At 36.7% G+C, this 23357-nt stretch overlaps 1 protein-coding gene and 1 long non-coding RNA gene across 4 annotated transcripts in view; both read left to right on the top strand.

Moving 5' to 3' along the window:
• Positions 1–13572, top strand: part of LOC137250040 (esterase B1-like) — a 57693-nt gene extending 44121 nt beyond the window's left edge. For both annotated transcript variants that reach the window (XM_067782262.1, XM_067782252.1), the window contains exons 2-5: positions 4018–4330; positions 4400–4550; positions 7466–8199; positions 10558–13572. In XM_067782262.1, the coding sequence (XP_067638363.1) occupies positions 4022–4330; positions 4400–4550; positions 7466–8199; positions 10558–11268 (1905 nt within the window). In that variant the 5' untranslated portion in view covers positions 4018–4021 and the 3' untranslated portion in view covers positions 11269–13572. The remainder of the gene's footprint in view (positions 1–4017; positions 4331–4399; positions 4551–7465; positions 8200–10557) is intronic.
• An 8264-nt stretch (positions 13573–21836) lies between these two features.
• LOC137238912 (uncharacterized) lies at positions 21837–23102 on the top strand. 2 transcript variants are annotated; one of them, XR_010949242.1, is made up of 5 exons: positions 21837–22033; positions 22102–22167; positions 22228–22416; positions 22558–22716; positions 22779–23102. It is a non-coding gene; the product is annotated as an uncharacterized lncRNA (long non-coding RNA). The 2 variants fall into 2 exon arrangements; XR_010949241.1 differs by having other exon boundaries at positions 22228–22716.
• The last annotated feature ends 255 nt before the right edge of the window (positions 23103–23357 follow it).

The following is a 23357-nucleotide window of genomic DNA, read 5'->3' as shown; positions in this document are numbered from 1 at the left end:
AATAATAATCCAATGTACTTTGTTTTTGTAAATTTGATGGACAAATGTCAAAATTGTACTGCGCCGGAAGTTCATGTATCAAATCAAATAAAAAAAGCTTATAATCAGCTGTTCCAGTGCCGAAGCACTGCTTCAACAACAACGACAACAAGAGCTTCGGAAACCTATTCGGTGTTCAACTACGGGTTGTATGATCGCAGCGATAGAGAGTAAAGCAAGCAATCGATCAGTTTTAGCTTGTACTTCAAGCAGTAAATATCTCATGCGTTAAACATCTCAAAAGCAACTCTCCTCACATTTGTGGGAAACTACAACCACAACTAGCCTTTCCTGCTTCCCGCGGATCAGCTTTTAATTGCCCTTGGTGAGCAAATATGTAATTCTTACTCCGGATTGAGTACCCAGATTTTATTCGCCTTTTGTGAGAGGCATGCATTTCCATGGATAAATTCTAAGGCGCTATCTGTAGAGGAAACCAAAATAGAATCATGAACTATTATATGCAAAGATACTATTGAGTGGACTGGAAAGAGCTCTTAACGCTGTTGGGTTAATGTGTTGCTGTGAAACCCACGATGACGCTAACTTTAGCTCAGCGCTTCTACTCAGCAACAAGCATAAAAACAATTCATAAGACCCAAAAGAAGCCGAGCCTTTGTCAAATAAATAAATTTAACTTTGCATTACATGGAAATGCGAAAATATCTCTCCTTCAATGAGGCCTTTTACGCTTCTTTTATGCTTATTATCAATTTACGGAGAATCACTGGAATGTCGTAATATGTTGACAAAGCTTTCTTTGAATTCTTTTGAAGTGTAGCTATGAATGTATGTATATAAACAATGCACTAGGTCAGAGGTGCACAACGTCAGCAAAACTTTAAATACAAACTTAAAATTCGTTGTAGTAGCATGTACCTGCAAAGAATCCCTGCAAATATAGCATGAATCCGAGATGAGACGAAGGAGTTTGCGGCAAAGGGGGCCATATGTGAGCATGTCCTATTTAGAGACCAGGACAGGTCCTTTTTCTACTCTTCTTAATGCACTTACGTGCACTGTTACTGCTCCTCCTTGTATCCTTTCGGGTACTGTCCGACATATCCTTTTCTTTCCCCTACAGTACACTTACAAGTATTGTACAGGTCCTTTCTGTATCCTTTCGGGTATTGTCCGACATATTCTCTTCGTACCCCTACGGGTACTTTCGGACAGGATCTCGCTCTTCGTCTACGGTTTAGGTTAGGTTGAACTGGCTGGTCAGTGAGGAACTCACACAGACTGATTGAGTCCATAGAAGTTTGCCTAACGACCAAACTGAAAAAACCTGTCAAAAAGCAGGACCAATGTTATAAAATATCTCCGTCCTCTTGGCAAATATGAATATGATCTGCGACATTTTGCTGTCTTGTGCTTGGTTACACAAATAAAAGAAAAACAAGTTTTCAAATAATAGATTATAGTATACTATTATTTTAGTCTCGGTATGGAGCTCCGAACTTTTCTTCAGTAATTCCTTTCAATTGTGTACATTTTTTTATTTACTCCATTCATTGCTGTTTTTATTGTTTCTTGAAATTGGCTACGTTCATTTCAAACTGACTTATCCCATCTGAACGCAAAAGGAACTAGAGAGGATCAATTATACCCTGATGTAGACAAAAGAAATGAAACGCAGACCATTCTATTAAGAGCCAAGTCGTACAATTTTTCCAGGTAGGGGAAAGATATGCGAAGCTCTTCTGGGTGCCTCTGCACTAGATACGTATGCACTTTAAATTAAAATAAATTGTTTGCCTTGCATTATCCCTCTCCGTTTATTTGCGTTCTCAATTTAATCTTCCAATGAACATTGTGCTAGCTATACAAACAATAAACAGTGACGACTTAAATGTACATTAAAAATTAGCACAGCTTTAAATTAGCCTGACAAATATCAATGTTTGGTAATTTCAAGCTTGACGTAACAAGACCTGGACTTTTGGATTTGCTAAAAAAAAATGGCATTGCGGCCATTAGCTCAAGGCAACAATGCTGAGTAGACAATCGGACTTTAAACATCGTATTATCAGCGAAACTGTTATCAGTAAATATCAAAACATGTAAGCTCCGGGTTCATTCACTCGTCTAAACAGGAGAACACTTATTATATCTCAAAACTTGATTTATACTGATTGGAATGCCGCATGCAGCCAAACCGGTTTTTTCGTTGTACCATCTTAAGTATAATTTTTTTGTTTTTCTCGTACTTCCCACATCTCTAAGATGCTGGTGCGTCGGCCATCACCGTGCAGATGGTGCCAGAATACCGAATAAATTAGGGTTTCTTTTCACTATCTCCCGAATAGTAGACACCGACACTCAATGGCCACCTATAAACTGGTTTTTGGGAATCGTCTCATAAGGCATCGACATGCACCCAAGAATAATGCTGACTAAATTAACCACATGTCGTTTAATCAGACACCGTCGACACTCAACGGTTCACTTTCCCTCAAACACTAGTCATCATCAACTATCCTTACATCAGTTACGTGTTCCACATTTTTCTACCGGATCTGCCATTGATAACCCACCGGTCCACCATTCTAAATCTATTGGTAACTCCCTCGCCGATTTAACACCAGTATTTGCGTTATTCGGTGGTGGACCACTACTAGTCAACGATTCATTATTTATCATTCATAACCTACAAGATAAGTCGCCACCTCAAAATTCGGTGAGATACTGACGGAAGGGGTTTCATTTCATATTTGCAATATGGGATTTTCTATGAATTTTCTTAATAATTTCATATTGCCCCGTCATGTTCCGATCTTTAGTCTTTGTGGCAAGTGTTGCCTCGTTATCTATTAGAATAGAGAAGGGAGGTATTGCCAATAAGACTGTGTATCGCATCCGTTATGCCAATACAAACAACGCGACGCAGTTAGCTTAGTTTTGTTACTGGTCTTCTTGGCGTGGTCTTCGGCCACAAAACTATGGCTTCACAACCGTATTAACTACATATAGAGTATAAAATTTTGGGAAATATCCCCTATGTTTTGCCAAAGGGTCGAGTGCAGGCAAATTTAGCTCTTATTGATTTGTTTATAGTAATATTCAGATGAGCATTCCACGTGAGAGTGTGTTGTTTCAAGTTTTCCAAGGATTTATAGACAGTCCTAGGTATTACAAAATCTATCTGTGCTTCGCATGGCTTGTGGGATGTGATTGGATTTTGATTGCAAAAGAGAGGATAAAGAACACCCCTTAAGGACTTCCTCAGGTGGCCACAATTGAATCAGTTGTCGTTCCCAGCTCTAGACTGATTGTTCTTCTCTTTAGCGTGTATAGCATCCAGCGAATGATCATTGGACTTAGATCCTCTGAAGTTGGCGGTTGTGAACATAAGTGTTTTGCGCGGATATAGTTTTGGTCTCCAAACCGGTATGGGACCCAAGGTAACTTTTTATAAGCGCGGGCGAAGGCCGCCAACGCAGAAGGGTGTTCTGCGCAAAAATACTATGGATACCAACCCGTTTTCGGAGCGCTCCAGGGCCATTTTTCGGTTTTTTGTAAATATCTTTTGAACGAGCTAAAATTTTTATTTTCCACCTTCGGATTATTAATACGGATGTCAAGACGCCTCGTTTGACACCTCTCTCGATATTTTTCGTAGCGTATTAGCAGGCGACCCCCCCACTAGACTTTTACCAAAGCTTCGTGGGTATTCCAGACTATATAGGATGAATCTGATGCTGCTATTGATCCCTTAAATAACTAACATTTTAATATGAAGTCATTTTATGGAGTTTTAGAATACTTATTCGCCTGTCCGTTAAAATCCTCTTTATTTCATACATTCTTCTTTGATGTAATCTCTTACGTAGATATTCCGACAAATCTCTTATAATGAACACTCATAGCTCAGCATTTGGATATAAATACTTATCTATCAACGTTTTTTGACCCCGTTGTAGCTTTACGGCTTTTAGACTTTCTTTTTATGAATTTTTCCGTTTTTTTTCCTTTTAGCTATATGACATTCAAAACTAATCAAAAACGTTTACGTACAAATCTAAAAATCATCACAGACACCATCTACGGCAAAGTGAAGGGTGTAAAATGGCACTCAATATATGGTGGTTCATATTACAGTTTCGAGGGTATACCATTTGCCAAACCACCAGTTGGACGATTACGATTTCGAGCACCTGAAGAACCAGAACCATGGACTGATGTTCGTCGTTGTACGCGTACGCATTCCAAACCAAGTCAACACAATATCATTTTTAATAGAGTTCAAGGAAGTGAAGATTGCCTTTATTTGAATGTGTTTACGAAAACGGTGAGATTTGTTGTTAAAAATACTCGAAACAAAAATTCGTTAATATTTTCATTTTATTTTCCTTTTCAGCTAAATCCGCAAAAACCAATGCCGGTTTTGGTTTGGATCTATGGTGGTGGCTTTCAAATGGGTGAAGCTTCACGTGACATGTACAGTCCAGATTATTTTATGATGCAAAATGTTGTTATTATAACAGTCGCATATCGTTTGGGTGCTTTGGGTTAGTATCTAAGTACTTCTAAAACGTATACAGGTATTAGTGAAGTTGTCCTATATTTTCCATACACGGAAGTATAACAGGGTGAATATTGAAATGAAAGATTTTAACAAGTCATACCAGAAAGCTACCAGAACTAACTCTAATTTTCGAAACAATTTCTCCAAAGGTTTAGGAGAGCATTGCGGGTGATGCTTTATCGCAGACAATTCCTGTACGCTTTGGTACTAGCCCCTTCTAGTACTGGACTCCCTCGTGAACCCCTTTTTTTTTTTTTGACCCCTCGAACTTTCTGTGGTTTGAGGACTTTTGCGGAGAGCCTCTGTCCGATTTGTTCGTAATATACCATAACTGCTCACTGCACACTTTTCTTGGGTGAGTGCGAGCACTTTCTTCACTACGCGTATGTGTATGCCTATCTTGGCTGATTCAACGTGATGGTCTGAATATATACTTTGACCTCCTAGCGAGCATAATTCCAGGACACTGTTATTATGACTGCTGTTAATTCGAACATTATCGATTTGGTTTCGTGTGCCCCGATCTGGAGAGAGCTACGAAGCTTGAAAATAAATCTCAAGAAATTGGGGCGGATATTATATTTTAGAGCTTGAATTTGCTGTAGGGCCAAGAGTTCTTATCCATTATGTAGTGAAAAAAAAAAAACAACAAAGCGGCTCCGATTTGCGCTTCACTTCTTATTAGTCGTGACCACTTCTATAGGAGTTGCAAGGCCATGTTGTCCTTCTTCCTTTTTTGAGTATATCGGATTATATAAAAATACGCAATGACTGTTGAGATTGCTTGCGTGATTCGCTCAATGATAAAGCAACGTAGACCCTTGTCCTTGTGAGATTTCGCAAGGGTCGTACATCTCAGCAATGTAGTACCTAGGCTGATACGATGTGACAGTCCTGTAGAGCTCTAAGAGTATGTGGCTTGTATGGAACGAAAAAATGTCTTCAGCAAATTGGGGTAGAAGAAAATACTCCCCTTTTTCAGTCTTTCGTGGTGCACGAAATGGTGAAATCCTTTAGAAATATTTTTCCAGAGTCCCTCTCTGTCGGCAATTTGTATCTTACAGTCGCAACCGCAATAACTTATCGATAATATGGCAATAATAATTTGGTGTTATTCCGATAAATAATCGATAACTTTTTGATGATGATTTTTTGAAAACAAATCGATAACATTTTGATAACAGATCAATAAAACGACGAGTGGTAATACTTCGGTGTCAAATCGATTACTTTTTGTTATATTGATAATAAATAGATACTTTTTTGACAACAAATTACTGAAACTCTTATAACGTTCAAAAAAAAAAATGAATTACTCCGATAACATATTGATAAAATTATGACTTTTTAGTAAATAAAACATATTGACAACAAATAGATGAATTCTCCATTACAAATTTTCCATTTTTTCGATAAAAATAAACAAATTATCTCGGTTATAGTATCGATAACTTTTCTATAAATCCTCAATAGTGATAACACTTTGATGAAAATCAATGACTTTTTGTAAAATACCTTTCGGTAAATAGTCGATAGCTTTTCGATAGCAAATACATATTGTTTTGATAAAAAATTACCAAAACTCCGACATAGAATCGAAAGCTTTTCGATAATATCTCGATAGCTTTTCGAAATCATATTAGTTAAATATCGATATCTTTTCGGTAAATAATCCATTACTTTACGATAATAAATGGATGAATTTTGAAAACATATTTGTTACAAGTGGATGATTTCTCGACTACAAGTGTACATTTTTTTCTATAACATATAGTAAATACCAAATTACTAGAACTCCCATAACTAATCGATAATTTTTCGATAATAAATCGGTAACTTTCTTCTAACAAATCGATAACTTTGCCATCATATCGATAACTTTTCGATAAATAAACAATAATAAATCGATAGCTTTTTCACAAAAACCGATAAATATTGACAACTCATAGATAATCTCAGCTATCGATAGCAAATATACAATACTTCGAAAATAAAACGGCAACTCACCTATACCACGTCGATAGCATATCTATAACAAATCTTTCCTCTAATTACCTTGCCTTGATTTGCTGTCTGGTTTCGCTCATATCAACTTTAGATCCTACAATGTTTCACTTTATGTTACAGTGTAGTGATTATACTTATTCTGTATTGCCCAACAAGGCATACCGATTAAATACATTGCACCTATACCTACCGTACACTTGCATTATACTGTAACGAATTTAGTGAAACTCCTCTTATTTGCAACCTTCTGCTAACGTTCGTATCGCTAAGCTCTTGAATAAAATAACTCCAATATTCAATAAGGCAAAATGGTGTTTATTAGACTACTTTAAAAATACTGCAAAATAACACTTATACTTCGCAACCAATAGCGTGCTTAAATCAAACTGATTGCTGCTTACCCAGCTTTCGCTCTTTTTATACTCTCTGCTGTCTCGTTCGCATACTTCTAGGCGTTTCTTCTTCTAGAATTTACTACTTGGTTACCAGCTATAAACTTACCATCTATAAACTACAGGTGCACGTTTATAGCCTCTCGCATAGCCATATGCGCGTGTATATGTGAGTAATACTTCCACCGATGATTGCATACTTTTGTGAGTATCTCAGATATATGCGTGTGTTTGTGCGTATCTCTCCGCTGCTTGTGTGTACATATATATGTGTAGACATAATGATTGATTTGTTTATGTACATACACGTGACTGCTTAGTATCGGCTTAGAGATGATTGTATCCCTTAGTTTTGCTAATATTCGTTACAATACATAGCGTACCACATCCAACTACGGCGCTTACACATACCTTACGCTTTCATACTGGATTCCTCCACACCGTGAGCAAACACGTTTACACAATATACACTAAAAATCACTATCAATTCACATTTTAGGCTTCCTCACAATAAACGATCCTGCGTTGGATATACCCGGAAATGCTGGTATCAAAGATCAGGTATTAGCATTACGCTGGGTGAAGAAAAATTGTCAATTCTTTGGTGGTGATCCTGAAAATATAACAGTCTTTGGTGAAAGCGCTGGTGCCGCCTCTACACACTTGTTGTTGCTCACCGAACAAACACGTGGCCTATTCCATAAATGCATTCTAATGTCTGGCACTGCATTAGCACCATGGGCTAATACACCACAACTCAATTGGGCATACAGATTGGGTCAAGCCACAGGCTATCGGGGCATTAACGTAGATAGTCAAGTTTTAGAACATTTACAACAATGTAAAGCGAGTACAATAGCGAGAGTGTGCAATGAATTGTTAACAACTGAAGAGCGGCATCAACGTATGATGTTCAGTTTTGGTCCAACGGTAGAACCATATGAAAGTGAACATTGTGTTATACCAAAGGCACCTTTAGAAATGATGCGTACAGCTTGGGGTAATGATATACCGTTACTGATTGGTGGCAATAGTTCAGAAGGATTACTTATGTTTACTGAAGCACGCAAATATCCTGAATTGGTTGATGAATTATGTGATAATGCAAAATATTTAGTGCCTGACGATGCTAATGTGAGTGAGGATAAACGAAAGGAATATGGAGAAAAGTTGTTGCGGCTACATTTTGGTGATAACGAGACGAGTTGGAAAAATATATTACATTATGCTGATGTGAGTATGTTTATATGTATAAGCATATGCTGATATGGCGGACTATACATTTTTATTAGGAAAAAAAAATTAAAAATAAATAAAAAAAAAATTCAAATTAATCATAACACAACAAAACAAAACAGAAACTTTTTCTTGCAACATGGTAACATTGGTATTTTTCAGAAAACATACTTTGTACACCTCATTTTCGCTAAACATCCTCATAGTGTAGCACGCTTGAGTTATTTTTTATTTGAACTTAAAAATTAAAGAGTCAAAAAAGGCCTCTGGTTATTATTATTGCTGTTATTGAGCGTCGATGCAATGATCTTGCGGCCTTTTACTATATGTGGAGGCTTTTAATATGCTTCTTTAGGCATATCACATGTGGCTTAGGATTCACGTCAACTAGATGGGTCTACCTTGCCAGAGCGGCGCATTCGCAGAGAATGTGAACCGATGCTACATCCTCCAGCCTACAAAAGTGATAGATTTGTGTGTCGGATAGATTTTACTTAAATGACATCGTATACTACGGTGTCCCTTATAGTACACAGTAAGAGTTCGTAAGTCCTCTGCTTGGATTAATGAGTTTGGATGATACACTCCTTACTGAGAGTATAAACAATTTGGCCTGTCATTGTCCGGGACTTCAATTCAGTGTTGTTTGCCCTGCTTTTTTCCCAGTTATATACGGTTTCCCAAGTATGTGCTCTGTGAGTCCACGGAAGGTCTCTAGATCATAGAATACTGCTATAGCACCCTGCTTGGCTCGGTATCCTGCCCATCCTAACAGTACCTTGTTTTTGGCTCCCAGATTATTAAGGTCTTCAACTCATTCATTTTCTAGCTTAGAAGTAGCTGTGTAGGAACGCAAGGCATACAAGGCTGCCGCACTGTCTGACAAAATTAGATTACTCCTCGAGGATAAGCCGGATTTCTGCATGGATTTCTGCCAAGAATAGTAGGCTTGCATCCCATTGGTAACGATTTCATGAAGTTCGATTCATATATAACAGCTTCCGTTTTTTTCGTGAACCAAACCTCTGAGTCAGGATCAGTATTTGGATGCCCTGTTTCCAAAGATTTATGCTCACACCACGAAATTCCGTGAGATGCTGAGCGTAGGGCTTTTGCATCACAACGTTGCAGTATGGGTGTTTCTATACAATTTCTTGTTTCTTTCATTTGCACCGATCTTTAACTCAGAAATATTTTGAAGTATGAGTGCAGCAAGTGTTACCTCTTTTTATATTAGAAGAGATAGGGGAGGTATTTCTCTTAAGGCACTAAGTGCTTTAGCAGGTGAAATTCTTATCGTATTCGTTATGCAAACCCAAACTAGTCTATGCAGTTTGTTTCATTTTGTTATTGCTTTTCTTCGGCCACCAAAGTAAGAAAGCAAGGTGACTTCACAACGGTATTAAATGCCCAGTATGCCATTTTGGGAGATAGCCTTTATGTTTTGCTATAGAGTCGAATGCAACCGAAGAAAACCCTTTTTCCTGTTTTAAGCTTGCATCTAGATGAGTATTCCAAATGAGGTTTCTGTTCAGTGTTACCCCCTAAAAATTTCGCTTCCATTGAAAATCGGATTTTTGTGCCACCCAAGAATAGTTCTGGCATGTATAGTTTTCTACTCCTGGTAAAAGGGACTAGGGCAGTTTTGTTTGGCTTGTTTGTTCTTCGTACATCCCTTTTTTGCAAATACCTAAGTCATCTGCATACCCTTGTGTGTCAAATCCATTTAATTTCAGTAACTGAAGTAGGTTGTCTTTGACTAGGATGCACAAGAAAGGAGAAAATATACACCCTTGAGGACAGCTCCAGAGTAACTTTCATTATCTTAAACATAGATAACACTCATCGAATGAACATTGGGCTTATACCCTTGCCACCCGGTAAAGTTGCAATAAATCTGGAAGAGTAACCGCTTCGGTGTTCCAAAAAGTATTGCTTCCTGTACAAAACTTAACACTTCATACCAAACACTTTAAATCTTTACCGTTAGTACTTCCATAATTTTTTTTACCACAGAAATGAGAATGCTTAAGTATTTAGCAACATGTTGCATCAACACGTAGCAACATATTCCTGCCTTCGGGAAAAATGTGAAAAAGTGATGGAAGAAGAAATATTGGATTTTCCAAATGTTTGTATGTAATGTTGCTTATTTTATAGAGTTCAATACTCCTTAGGAACCAAAACTTTAAAACTTCAAGATCGACTATACATGTGTTTAGAAAATGTATGTGTGCGATGTCACTTTTCAAGAAAATACCATGATTACTTTGTTGCAAAATTGTTGTGCGCTATTACTATCGTTTTTGATTGTTGTGATATGAATTCCCCATTTATTTTCCCACTTCATTGCAGGTATTTTCCTACAAATACTTTTGGCATGGCATTCAACGAACTTTGTACTCTCGTCAACAACATGCAAATGCACCAACATATCTCTATCGCTTTGATTTCGATTCGAAACACTTCAATTTGATGCGCATCATCACTTGTGGTCGCAAAATACGTGGCACTTGCCATGCGGACGATCTATCCTACTTATTCTATAATGGGGGAGCTAAGAAATTGAAAAAGCGCAGTGCCGAATTTCGTACCATACGCCGACTAACCACAATGGTGGTACGTTTTGCCGAATGTGGTAATCCCAATATTCCTATGAATGAGGAACATGACCATAGCTACAAGCAACAACAACAACGGCTAACTCAGCAACCTCTACAACAACAAACGCTAACTGTTAACAGCCAAAATGGCAATAATAAAGATGCACTGCTGTTGGTTGAACAAAAAGAATGCGGGGTGGAACGTGAAGAGCTTAGTTCAGAAAAAAGCCAAAAACTTGATGCTACTGATGTGAATAGTGGTTGTGATGATAGCGTGGAGGTGGATACAATTTTGAAGGAACATGAAATGTTACCACAACAACAATGGCTGCCAATTTCACGCAATACCGACGTATTCAAATGTTTGAATATTTCCGATGAGTTGGTGGTGATGGAATTGCCTGAAGCAGAAAAGTTACGTGTATGGGATGAAATGTATGAAGATAAAAAGTTACTCTATTGAGTGCATGTTAGATCTTAGTTTGTGATAGTTGTCGCAAGTTGGGAGCTGAGTGCTGGGGGTTATAAATGTTTTTTTTTTTTTTGTAAAGCCTGTGCTCCTTTACGTTTGAGCGATTTGTGGTGGTTGACAGAGGTGATCGTGGCGCCTTTGACGCATCAAACGTAGTGCGATTAGAATCAGATAGAGATGATGAGTAGATGAAAAGTGGTATATTTTGGTAAAGGGAAAAATTATAATAATATAATATTAGATAGAAATAAACAACATTAGGTTTAATGTGGGCACATAGATCGTTCCCGAGATGGTCGGGCTAGCACCTTAATGGTGCTATGGTACCGGAGCGTACCGGATTTGTATCCGGCAAAGGACCATCACATCGATAACACTCCCCAAAGCCTTCGGGGAGCAACCTTATCGCTACAACAACAACAACAACATTAGATAAATTTACACATTAGAATGCGCTAGTAGTTGAATATCGCAAAAATACGTAAATTTGAATTGTTAAAAATTCGTATTTTTTCAAAGTTTTGATTTATAACTCTGAAATATCATATTGATGTCCTATGATCATTTTCATAATTTAGCTTTTCTTTAATTTTTATAAAAGGTAGTATGTTATCAATATACATATGCATATTAAATGAACAAATAAATTTTGCTCTTTTAATATCACAATGGGACCTTTTGGGCCTAAGTGCACTGGTGCTCGCACCGGTGGCCACTCTAACCTGATAAAGAAATAATTATTTTTTTAATTACAGCAACGAATAGAAAAATGGCAGTGAAAGTGTTCAACAAATTTGTTCAATAACGTTCTACTCTTTTTTTATTTCCGATATTTCACGAAAATACTTCGATCAATTTTGTAACCGAAACAAACTATTCTAAAATGGTTTCGAAAAAATCGTGGAAATTTTACGAAAAGTTCGAACTTTTATTTGTAGTACACTATCATCTTTTTTTTTTGAATATGGAATAAAACTTTCAAAAATCGATGCGAATTTCGAGAGACCTTTAACTTGCGATGTATTTGACAAGGGATGACGGGAAATTGGTCCAATACCATCAATTATCTACCATGTTGGAAAGTCAATAAACAGAATGAGTTTATAACTTTTACTTTGTTAGACCAAAATGCATACTCAAAAAATTTTGAGCACTCCTAATAAAAAGCTCGAACTTTTGATAATATTCTCTCAATTTGTTTCGAAAAGTTTTGGATATTGGTTTTCACGGTTTCTATAAGAAATTCTTAGAACTTTTTATTCTTAAAGTACCGAAAATAAAAAAGAAATGAAACTGAGGATATACGATAAAATTTTTTTTAATCTATGATTAGTTTTTGAAATATAAATTCATACGCAGCCAACCTTTTTCGAAGATAAGTCTAAGTAGTTTTCAAAGTCTTCAAATTTGGGTAAAAGGAATTCAGATATGAACTTTTTTTGCATAAATATAAGATCACATCTCAATTTGTTCCAAATATTTATTTTCAACAAAAAAAAAAAAAAAAGCAAGTGCTAGAAATTTACAAAAAAGTTAAGTTCTATATATTATAATTTCAGTTAGAATATAGATGGTAGGTTGGTTTGTTGCTGTGCCGCCCGGATTCCAATAATTGGAGCCCAAATAGCGCACGGCGCGCCATTTTGATGCAAATTTTGTCCTGGAACCCTTTGCGGCTGATTTCGTATGGCTAGTCGGTACTCCGTTCGAACCATTTGGAGCGGACAATAAATCTGCTGATATATTTTTGGCAGTATATAACTGTACATTGTTAAAAACTTAGTATATGTTAGAGCTGGGGATTCACACAGTTAGTGCGCGACTGTACCTTTGCTGCTCTCATCGCTGGAGCTCCTGTATATGCAGTTAAAAGGGATTCCCATTCTCTCAGCATGAAGGCCTGTGGCCCGTGATTATGGCAGTGAACATACATATTTCTTTTCTTGACTTATTTAGTAGGTCTCGGCCCGTTTTACTTGGTTATCTTGCAGGTGCAGGAGGTGTACCATTTGGAGATTGCTAACTCCGTGAACCTGCCATGTATATTTCGGTGGTAGAAGTGCCCCTGCCCTTGCAAGCTCGTCTGCCTTCTCATTAGAATGTAGATACGCACATACATTCCTTTTTAGGATGGCAGTATTGTATGAAACATTAATTGCCACCAAATAAAACTTGCGTCTTCTTTTGACCAATGCTTATTTCGACAATCAGAATAAGGCCAAATATAATTAGTTATAGCTCAGATATTGGATGACAATATATACACATTATTTAATAAAATTTTAAACTGGAAAATGCATTTTTTATTAAATAACAGAAAAGTAAGTTTCAGAAGGAGAGTGTATTTAAGCGCCATGATTATTGCAGATGTGACTCACTTAAGCTTCAACAAAATTAGACGGAAAACATTTGCATTGATAGAAGGTATGTTATGATCTATCGACAAGCTATTTAATACATAAGTCGGTCAATCTGATGATTGTGATTCGGATAGCAAAGGTTGCTCGAGAACCGCATAACTTAACGCTTTTCAGACCAGTTCCAACGTATGCTGGGTTGCGTTTATCCTTCAACATCTTAAATTAGCATTTCTTATAAAGGTTTGTGTGATACTGTTGAACAGGGACTAATAATATTTTCGTCGAAAAATAAAAGTCCATACTACAAATGGCGAAAAAAATTAAGTTCATTTTTAAAGAATTTGTTTGCTATTTTTATCTTTCTCTGCTGCTTTTTTCACAAAATACATACTGACAGGTTAAAAAATTGTTTTGGATTAAAAATAATGCGCACTTATTTTCGGAATTTCCGTCAGCTTAAAATTTACAAACATATATCCCATAAGAATATGCACGAAAAAGATATATATGTTTTATTTACGCATATGTGTGTATTTTTGTATGTAGGTATATATGTACACTTACATATGCCGAAAAAGTGCAAACTGTAAAAACTTTAGTTGTAATTAAAAACCTACATAAGCGCCTTGATGTATGTTGCTCGTTTATCTGCGTCTGTCCTTTGGAAAAAATATTGCATATGAAAATTTACTAAGTGCTCATGCACGAACGTATGTATGTATGAATGTATGTATAAAGTTTAAGTTGTGCCTTTTCGCCGGCGGAGTAATTAACAATAGTAATTTCATTACGCATAGCACTTGTGTGAGTTGTAATGTGATATTTGCAGAGATCGCAAATAATCGGTCCCATAAATAATATTTCCAACAAAAGCAATTTGTTTAATGAGATGGTGTAAAATATATATAAATTTAACAGTTAAAATAGTGTTACGAATTTTTAAAAATCCACGATAGTTCTGCGCCTTCGATTATTGTTCGAATCACTGAACTTTCGAATGTATAAAAGCAAATGTTCAGAACATAAAATGCTCCTCATTAACAGCACTACTATGGTAGTAGATCTTCACAATTTAATGTATTTGCATACTTCACTTATAGCGTGTCAAAATCAAACTGATTCTCTCTACATTAGCTTGTGCTGGTTTAATACTCTCAGTTTCCTAGTTCATCTTTTTCTACCAGGAACTAACAGCCTTCTCGATTAGTTGTTTATCTACTTCTCTCATACCTCATATTCACTGTTACCTTCTACGTATAAATCTGTATATACGAGTATATGAGAAATATGTGCTCTTTATTGCTGTGTACATGTACGTTTGCCTTTTAATTATTTCATCTGCTTGCCTTGCTGTTGTTGTTGTTCAGCATTTATTACTAAGGGCATAGTGGCGATCGAAACTGTTAATATTCGCCATAGTATTATTATCGCTGGAACATAAAACATGGTTCAAACGAAGTCGGAACTATTTGTGGTCCTCTAGGACGACGCTTTGTTTGAGAGTACTACATATTGTACATTTTTGGGCCATGCCATAGGTAATCCTTTCCTTCGACTGTTGTTAGGTAAATAACGTGCTAGTTGGGTTCATTTCGGAATTGTTTTCGTGGTCACTTTGGTGCCACTTCATTTTGGGGCCCATGTTTTGATTATATTCTTTATCATAAGGCAAAAAACACCCTCAGAAGTATCCTAAAACAGTCCCAAATCAATACCAAAATATTACGGAAATGCGAAACGACTCAGGGGTCGCCGCAAGATCGAACCCGAAGTGTTTCCGAAGTAGACCTGAAAATGATATCGAAAAGCGTTTCGATCTATTTCTGAAATAACCTCCAAATGGGTCTTTAATTGTTACTGTACTGCTATATGCTACTAAATGTATGATCTGGACGGGAAAAATCATGGTTTTGTCCTTAATTTTGACAAATTATAAAAGTTTGGTCCTAAAGTAACCGTGAAACTATTACGAATTAGTTTCAAAGTCATATCATTATAATCACGAGGTAGTCCGAAACGCAACATGTAGAATGTGTAGATGCTACGGCGAGTCGACTGGCGCAGCAACGAGTGTTTTTAAAAATAAAAAAACAGAAGCAGAAAGGCGTGAGTGTGAAGAGTTTGAACTGTCATCTACCAGAAATAATTTACCAAAAAAATTTGATCCATTATTTTTTAACAAAAAGCCGTCGAAAGACGGAAAGTAAAAGCTCGGGAAACTCCAGTAAGGATGAAAACGGAATTTATATTCGAAAAGCCTCAAATTCAGTGTGGAAATTTAACCAGCGCACAAACTCATATCTTCCAAGTAATATTTCCCTACGGTACTATCGGGAAGTATTCTGTCGGGAGGAGTGTTGAGCGCTAGGTTCTACGTTTGTTGAGACCGCCTTCTTGTTTATACTCACCGCAATTGCCACTTCTTATATTCGCTGCGGTTGGAGCGTGATTATTGCTCTAATATTTCTGTAGAACGCTGATGAAACCTTGTTCTTTTTTTTTTTGTTTTTTTTTTTACTATGTTTGTATTTTGCTCACAAGCGCTAAAATATGCTGTCGCTTGTCGCACGGTTGAAGAGGTATTATCTCCAATTCGTGCTTAGTTCAATCGCCCCAACCATTGCAATTAGTTTTGCACCCGCAAAGCTTAGTCCAGCTCGCCCGCTGAGAAGTCGGAGCCTTTCCTGGCTTCGTAGCAACTTCATTGCTTTCGCTACTGCATCCCATGCTGAGCACCATTTTGTGTTGCTTTGTAGCATGAGCCCACGAACGATTCGGGAGTGTAGTCCTCTCCAATAATATTGCGTTAAAAAAAAAAAAAAATAAATGTAAGGCGCGATAACCTCCGAAGAGATCTAAGGCCGAGCTTCTCTTCCAATTTGCGTCGTGCTCCTCTTGATTTTTCCCTACAAATTGGCCGAACGGGACCTACATGTTTTATGCCGACTCCGAACGGCATCTGCAAGGCAGATGAGTTTTCACTGAGAGCTTTTCATGGCAGAAATACAATCGGAGCGCTTGCCAGACACTGCCGAGGGGCGACCCCGCTTTGAAAAATTTTCTTCTAATTGAAAAATCTTATTTCTAAAATTTTGATGTTGCTTTGCCCGGGAGTTGAACCCAGGGCATACGGTGTGATAGGCGGAGCACGCTACCATCACACCACGGTTGCCGCCAATTGCCAATTGCGTTATTTCGCCTAAAATTATAGAACCTAGGATACCTACTAAAAAAAAACATTATATACATCTGCTGCTGCTTCGCCTCCACAGTAATCGCATATGTTGTGTATGAACCGGCAAAAGTATTCCTTACACCATGCATGGCAGGTTTGAAATTAGGTCAGGTATGAATTCAGTCTGTATTGTCTGTTATGCGCGCAGATCTCCCGTGATCAGGCACGCTAATTTTGGTACTAAATAATCAATGCAGCTTCTTTTGCTAATATCTCGATAAAATACATTCCTGCTATGATCAGTGTTGCAACATCTGATACCGTTTTAAAGGCGCTGCAGATACAAAACGCGCACAGGCGATAGTTTGATTTATCACGGGGAAATATGATTGATAGTACGCGGCACCGTACCATACAGAAGCCCCGTAAAGCATTTGGCTCTTTACAAAACCAGAAAGAAATTTACGCCACCGTTCCTTTGGTCTTCTTGCATTTATGATTATCCCGAATAATGATGCAACGGCGTTTACAGCTTTTTAGTCAGCGTACTCTAGTTGGGTTTTGTATGCTAGCTTTCTATCTTATATATTATTTCTAATTGTTGTTTTTAAGTGCGAGTCCCTTTTCGCTCTTATTTGGAATCAAAATTTATAAATAAAATTTTGGTTGTAAAGAGGGAGATTCGTGCTATTAGCGAGCTTTGGGCATTATTGGTTGTAGTGCTTTTGTTTAGCTATGTTTTATTAAAATAATTTGTTAAAAATAAACGATTGTGAGCACATAAAGAAATCTATTTGTACTATGGCACTATTTTGAATATTTGATTAGAACTAACACTGCATTACCGGCAGTTGCTAAAATTCGCCAGATGGCAATGCAAGCGCTTGTAAGTTTTTATTGATAGATGATTGATTTATGGAACAGCTGATTTCTGTTGATATTTGATATGAGATTTTTATATTTGTTGCGCAAGATGCGCACGGGTCCGGCTAGTCTATCATAATTCCTAGCTACTTTACTGCTGTCAGCGCTTCGATGTCATGGCTGCCGATTTTTTATAGATGAATATATGACCTACCCACCTTCTTCCTATATGATATGAGTACTGCTTCCGGTTGTTGCTCCGCAAGCTGCAATCCATTTTGTGTGAGCCACGGCTGGATGTTCGCTATAATCGTATAAGATCTTATGTTTGCAGCTCAATGTAAAGTCTAAAAACTGATCGTTAAATTCAACCTGATCCGTATGATTTTCTTAAATATCTAAATCCGTGCGAGACCTAGAGACACTTTTTGTCAAAAGTGTTTAATTATCATTTACCTCTTGGTCACATTTTAAGTTTCTTGAGCTCGCCGATCTCAAGATTCCAAATGTCATATGAATATTCAACTATCTCGAGCCATGTGCATATACAGCTTAAAGCACATTGCACTCAGAGGACCCTTTTTATGATCAAGCAGTTATGTGTTATCTCTGGTTATTTATACTCGTATACACTCACACAATAACAAATGTAAGCAGTCATAAGGACTTTTCATCATAGCTACATACATACACACATATGCATATGAATGTGTAAAGCTTTTCATTTTGTATATTCATTTAAGTATTTTTCTCGGTTGGCCGGGAAAATGTGCGCAAAAGGCGATTATTAATATGCTTTTGTATGTATGTATGTATGTATGTATGAATATAGTAATATATAGGTACATTAAAATTAATTATGTTGCCTGTAGCTTTAAAAAAACTTAAGCCGACATAATAATTTGTAAACCAATAGTTAAGTACAGAGGCGAATTCCTTTGTTTGAAGACCAGGTCAATTTGTTAGTGTTGTTAGGCAGTGGTCGCGACCTTTTGCATTTTCGCAGCAGAGGTTTTCAACTGTGGTAATTTAGTGGCATAGTCAACAAATGCGCATTAAGCAGGAAATGTAATTCTTTCCTGTTGTTAAGTAGCTACAAAGAACTTATACTACTAGTATTAATTTCGCACAGAGAGTTGAGTTTAAAAATTTAATAATGAATTGCTTATAAATTAACTGCTTAAATAAGTAAGATCGTCTTTCTCATATGCTATGCTAAAATTCATCAGTACCTCGTGCAATATGTTGGGTGCGAGCTACAGTCATGGAAAAAAACCGGCTGCTGTCTAATAACACGACTGAGTGTGGTAGCCGTTGAGAAGAAGAATAAGCGGGCATTCATCGTGGCATCCCTCTATAGCCTATACTTCAGAGTCACCACCCCTGTGGGTTAGGCGTAGTAGAATATGCACACGGCAGGCATGCCAGACGTAAGAGGCGACTATAATCCACAAAGGGGTGCATTGTTGGTTTTCTAATTAAATTGGTTTATGTTGATCTTCGGATTTTCATACTCCAAGCCGACAGTGCACCTCTGTAACAAATTGCCGTCATCGTATTAGTGACGAAAAGGGATTGTACTGATGGTTTAATTGGTTTGTAGTTGATCATCGGATCTTCACACTCCAACCCTATGAGTGCACCCTAAAACCGTAACAAATGTACGTCATCTTATTGATGACGATAAGGCTAAACAATCTTGAGTGGCTTTACTCGAAAGGGAGCAGGGTGGACGCTGGTATCACCCTGTGGGACCCCAAGCATGGTCCTTATAACAACTGCCACCGCGGTAGCAGGAAAAAAACCGGGTGATCTGAATTATTCAGGTCTCACCTTCCTGTTCTGGGATGGCCCCCTTGTAGGAGCATCGCGGTGGTTGTGGTTTCATATCGTAATACTGGGAGGGTGACCCAGAATGCGTAGGATTGGCTCCGTGGAAGTTGACAATAAAACATGCTTAACGAAGTTAGGCAGTCGCTTCTTCGTTGGAGTTTACAGTAAAGTATTCTCTTCGGAGTAATATGGTCTTCTTTGGTGCGAGGTGGGCAAACACAGTTTTTACGTTAGAGAAATATTGTTATTTTACATTAGAATTCTAATGTAGTTCTCTAATGCATTTCGAATCGAAAACTAGGTTAGAATTCGACTGTGAAACGATCCGAATAACACTAGAAATGCGATGTTATGATTATTGTCAGAGTTATCGATTATTTGCACGACATGATCACTCATCCTTAGTGTTATACCAACAAAATAAAAATAGTGAAAAGTTGTGCTGAGATATTTTATTAGCTGTGAAATAAGTTTATTTTATTTATAACAAAAATAGTAAGTGAAAATGAATAAAAAAAATTAAAAAGGGAAAGCGAGCAAATTATTGAAGTGCTATGGCATGAAGAAAACGCTTCCTCATCGGCACCTCAAACCAACGCTGAGCCCAATCCTGAGGGAATAACTGGAAGTGAAAACTTAAACACAATACATAGTAGTGAAACATGCGATAGTGATACAGATGACAATGAATCAGAGGAGGAAGATACAGACTTGAGACAAGACTTGTCCGACTGGGCCATCGACTTCAATATATCGAGTGCTGCGACTGACGTTTTATTGAAAATTTTGGGGAAACGCATTTCAGAACTTCCTTTATGCTCTAGGACCCTCAAGAATACGCCAAAAGAATCAAAAAGAGTACAAATGGGTTCGGGTGAATATATTCACTATGGAGTTAAAAAATCGTTAATGGATTTCTTGCACAAGAATGACTTTCGTGATATTCGCTTGGATTTAAAAATTAACATTGACGGACTTCCTTTCGTCAAGAGTTCTAGTTTACAAATATGGCCAATTTTAGTTAATATAAATGGGTCAGATGATGTTAGGGTTATTGGAATTTATTGCGGTGACAGCAAATCAGCGAGTGCGAACAACTTTCCAAGTAATTTTATTGATGAATTACATTGTTTAATGGAAAATGGATTACTCTTTAACGAAAAGCTTTACACTGTGACTTTCCGAGCCTTTAGATGTGACGCACCCGCAAGAGCATATATTCTTGGTATTAAAAGTCATTCGGGGTATTCCTGTTGCCCTAAATGTACTCAAAAAAGGGGAGTCAAAAAATCATAAAATGGTGTTTATTAAAGAAAACTGTTCCCTTCGAACTGATTCAGACTTCCGAGCGCGTTTAGATAAAGGGCATCATGTTATTTCAGAGCCAACCGTGATTGAAAAACTTTGGTTTGGACTATATGCACATAGTCTGTCTTGGAGTTACGAAAACTTTATTGATGGCTTGGTTAAGGAAACGTAATAGACGCTATTCACTATCAAATCAACAAATAAAGTTAATAAACTCAAGACTGCAGTGCTTATATAGCCAAGTGCCAAACGAATTTTCTATGCGTCCACGATCCCTGAAAGAACTTGAATGATTCAAAGCCACTGAATTGAGGACATTCTTACTTTACACAGGATTTTTTTTATTGAAAGATATTTTGGACCCAGTTAGATATAGCCATTTTCTCCTTTTTGCTCTAAGCATTAGAATACTATTAAATAAAGATCACTGTATTAAATACAATGAATGTGCTAGCCATATGTTGGATAAATTTATAGAACTTCTACCCGAGTATTATGATAGGGATTTTCCAACCTTCAATTTCCATTGCTTAACCCATTTGGCAAGTGATACTTTGCATTTTGGACCTCTGGAAACTTTTAGTGCCTTTAAGTTCGAAAATTATTTATCAAAATTCAAACGAAAAATTCGGAAGCATAACAATGTCGCTACACAGGTATATAATCGTATAGTGGAAGAAATCATGTGTTCAAAAATAAAACAAGCCCAGTAATAGAGCTGAAAAAGGGGAGTTTTATAAATGGCTTACTCTCATATGTAAAATCTTCATCATTTTACTTTTCGCGTAAGGAACCTGACAATTTTTACATTGTTTCTGAGAAGTTTTATAAAATAGAGGCTATTAACCAAAACGCCATCCTTTTAGGGAAAGAAGTATTAAATTTAGACGATTTTTTTGAGGCACCAATACGATCTGGAAGTCTAAATATAAAAACAACCAGTAATTTGCAGTTTTCAAACGCTATATTTCAACATAACTTAAACGAAGTTTCAGGAAAAGTAATAAAGTTTAATTTTTATGACAGCGACCTCCATTTTTTTCCACCTTTCCTTCATTAATTTACACATATGTATAAACGTTTAGCTTCAAATTCTTTAAATTAAAACTTACTGATTCAACAGAACGTATATTTTTCAAACAGACAGATGAAGACAGAATGAATTTCAACAGATTTTTTGAAAGCGCCACAGCTAACAGCCCCATAAAAAAAAATGGTAAACATTTTTAAATCAATAAAGTATTCGAAGTAATAAACCATTTTGATATTTTTATCTTTAACCAGATCTTGAAGAGTTCGGAAAAAAAATATTGGACCATATACAAGCATCGGAGCAAAAAATACACAAAGGTAAAACAGGACCTACATTTTGTTTAATATATCAGTAACTAATATGTCTTTATTTTACAGAAATGCATCATAATGAAAAATCTGTCAAGAAGACTATGACGCGCATTTTACAAGAGACGCAGCAGAGAACAAACCATAGCCAAAAGCGTTGTTGTTGTTGTTTTGTTGAAAACTCCTTTCGATGATTTGGAAAAGTTTCAAAACTTTGAAAAGGAAGTGCAGGACCATGGCAGCAAATATGAAAACCTGGTAATATATTAATACTTAATGGCGTACATATATGAATAATTTATTTTCAATAGTGCTTTGTAAAAATAAGCGTAATATTTCCATATTATCTAACTATGTTTTTATCTACATTATAAGATTTCCAAGAATGTATATTTTCAGAAAGACGAATTATCCACCGTAATGGTCACACTGCCGAAAAGTTCGTTAGAAATGCATGGCGGAAAATATTGACAGACGGTGTTGCTCAGCAGCTATGTTGGAAAGGGACAAACGAAAAAAAGGCTGTAAGAGCACTCAGTGTGACGTCCGCCTTAAAAAGTATAATACTACCAATTGTGAAATACCTTTAGCACTAATTACCTATTTGTTTTTGTATTTAGGTACATTTTCGTCCAAGTTTCCGCACTCGACAAATTCAGATGTCGAGGGAACTTCGATATCATTCTTTCAATACGCCAAGGGACGCTTCACCAAGAAAAAGTGTTATAAAGAAAATAAAAAAGCAAACACACAGGAATAGGACCATTAATGTCTGAAACCATTAAAGTTTCAGTTTTAAGTAGGATTTTTAATTATTTTTAATTTATTTTTAATTATGAAATGTGCAAATGTACCTTCAATCACTGTTTTGTATCTGTGCAACGAATGTATTTAAGTTTTAAGTATGGTTTTAATTTATTATAATATATAGAAAAAGCCTTTGAAATATGTTCATTCTTAACACACAAGCTTGTAAGCAAATTAAGTTTTTGATAAAATAAAACAATGAAAATTTCGCTGATTTTAAATAACTGAAACTAATTGCGCTTCACTTCAAAATTCTCATTAGAAACCCATTAGGAATTGACGTTAGAATTCGATTAGAATTCTAACCCTTTTCTCGATATCGAGAACGAAGTCCCCCTTTTTGTCGAGAATGCTATAATTCGCGACAGTTTTGCAAATCGTCCTCTAACCTT

This window comes from Eurosta solidaginis, chromosome 1, assembly GCF_040869045.1.
Source record: "Eurosta solidaginis isolate ZX-2024a chromosome 1, ASM4086904v1, whole genome shotgun sequence".
Lineage (NCBI taxonomy): Eukaryota > Metazoa > Arthropoda > Insecta > Diptera > Tephritidae > Eurosta > Eurosta solidaginis.
Note: the sequence above shows the minus strand (reverse complement) of the source record. Positions and strands in the feature narration are given on the sequence as shown.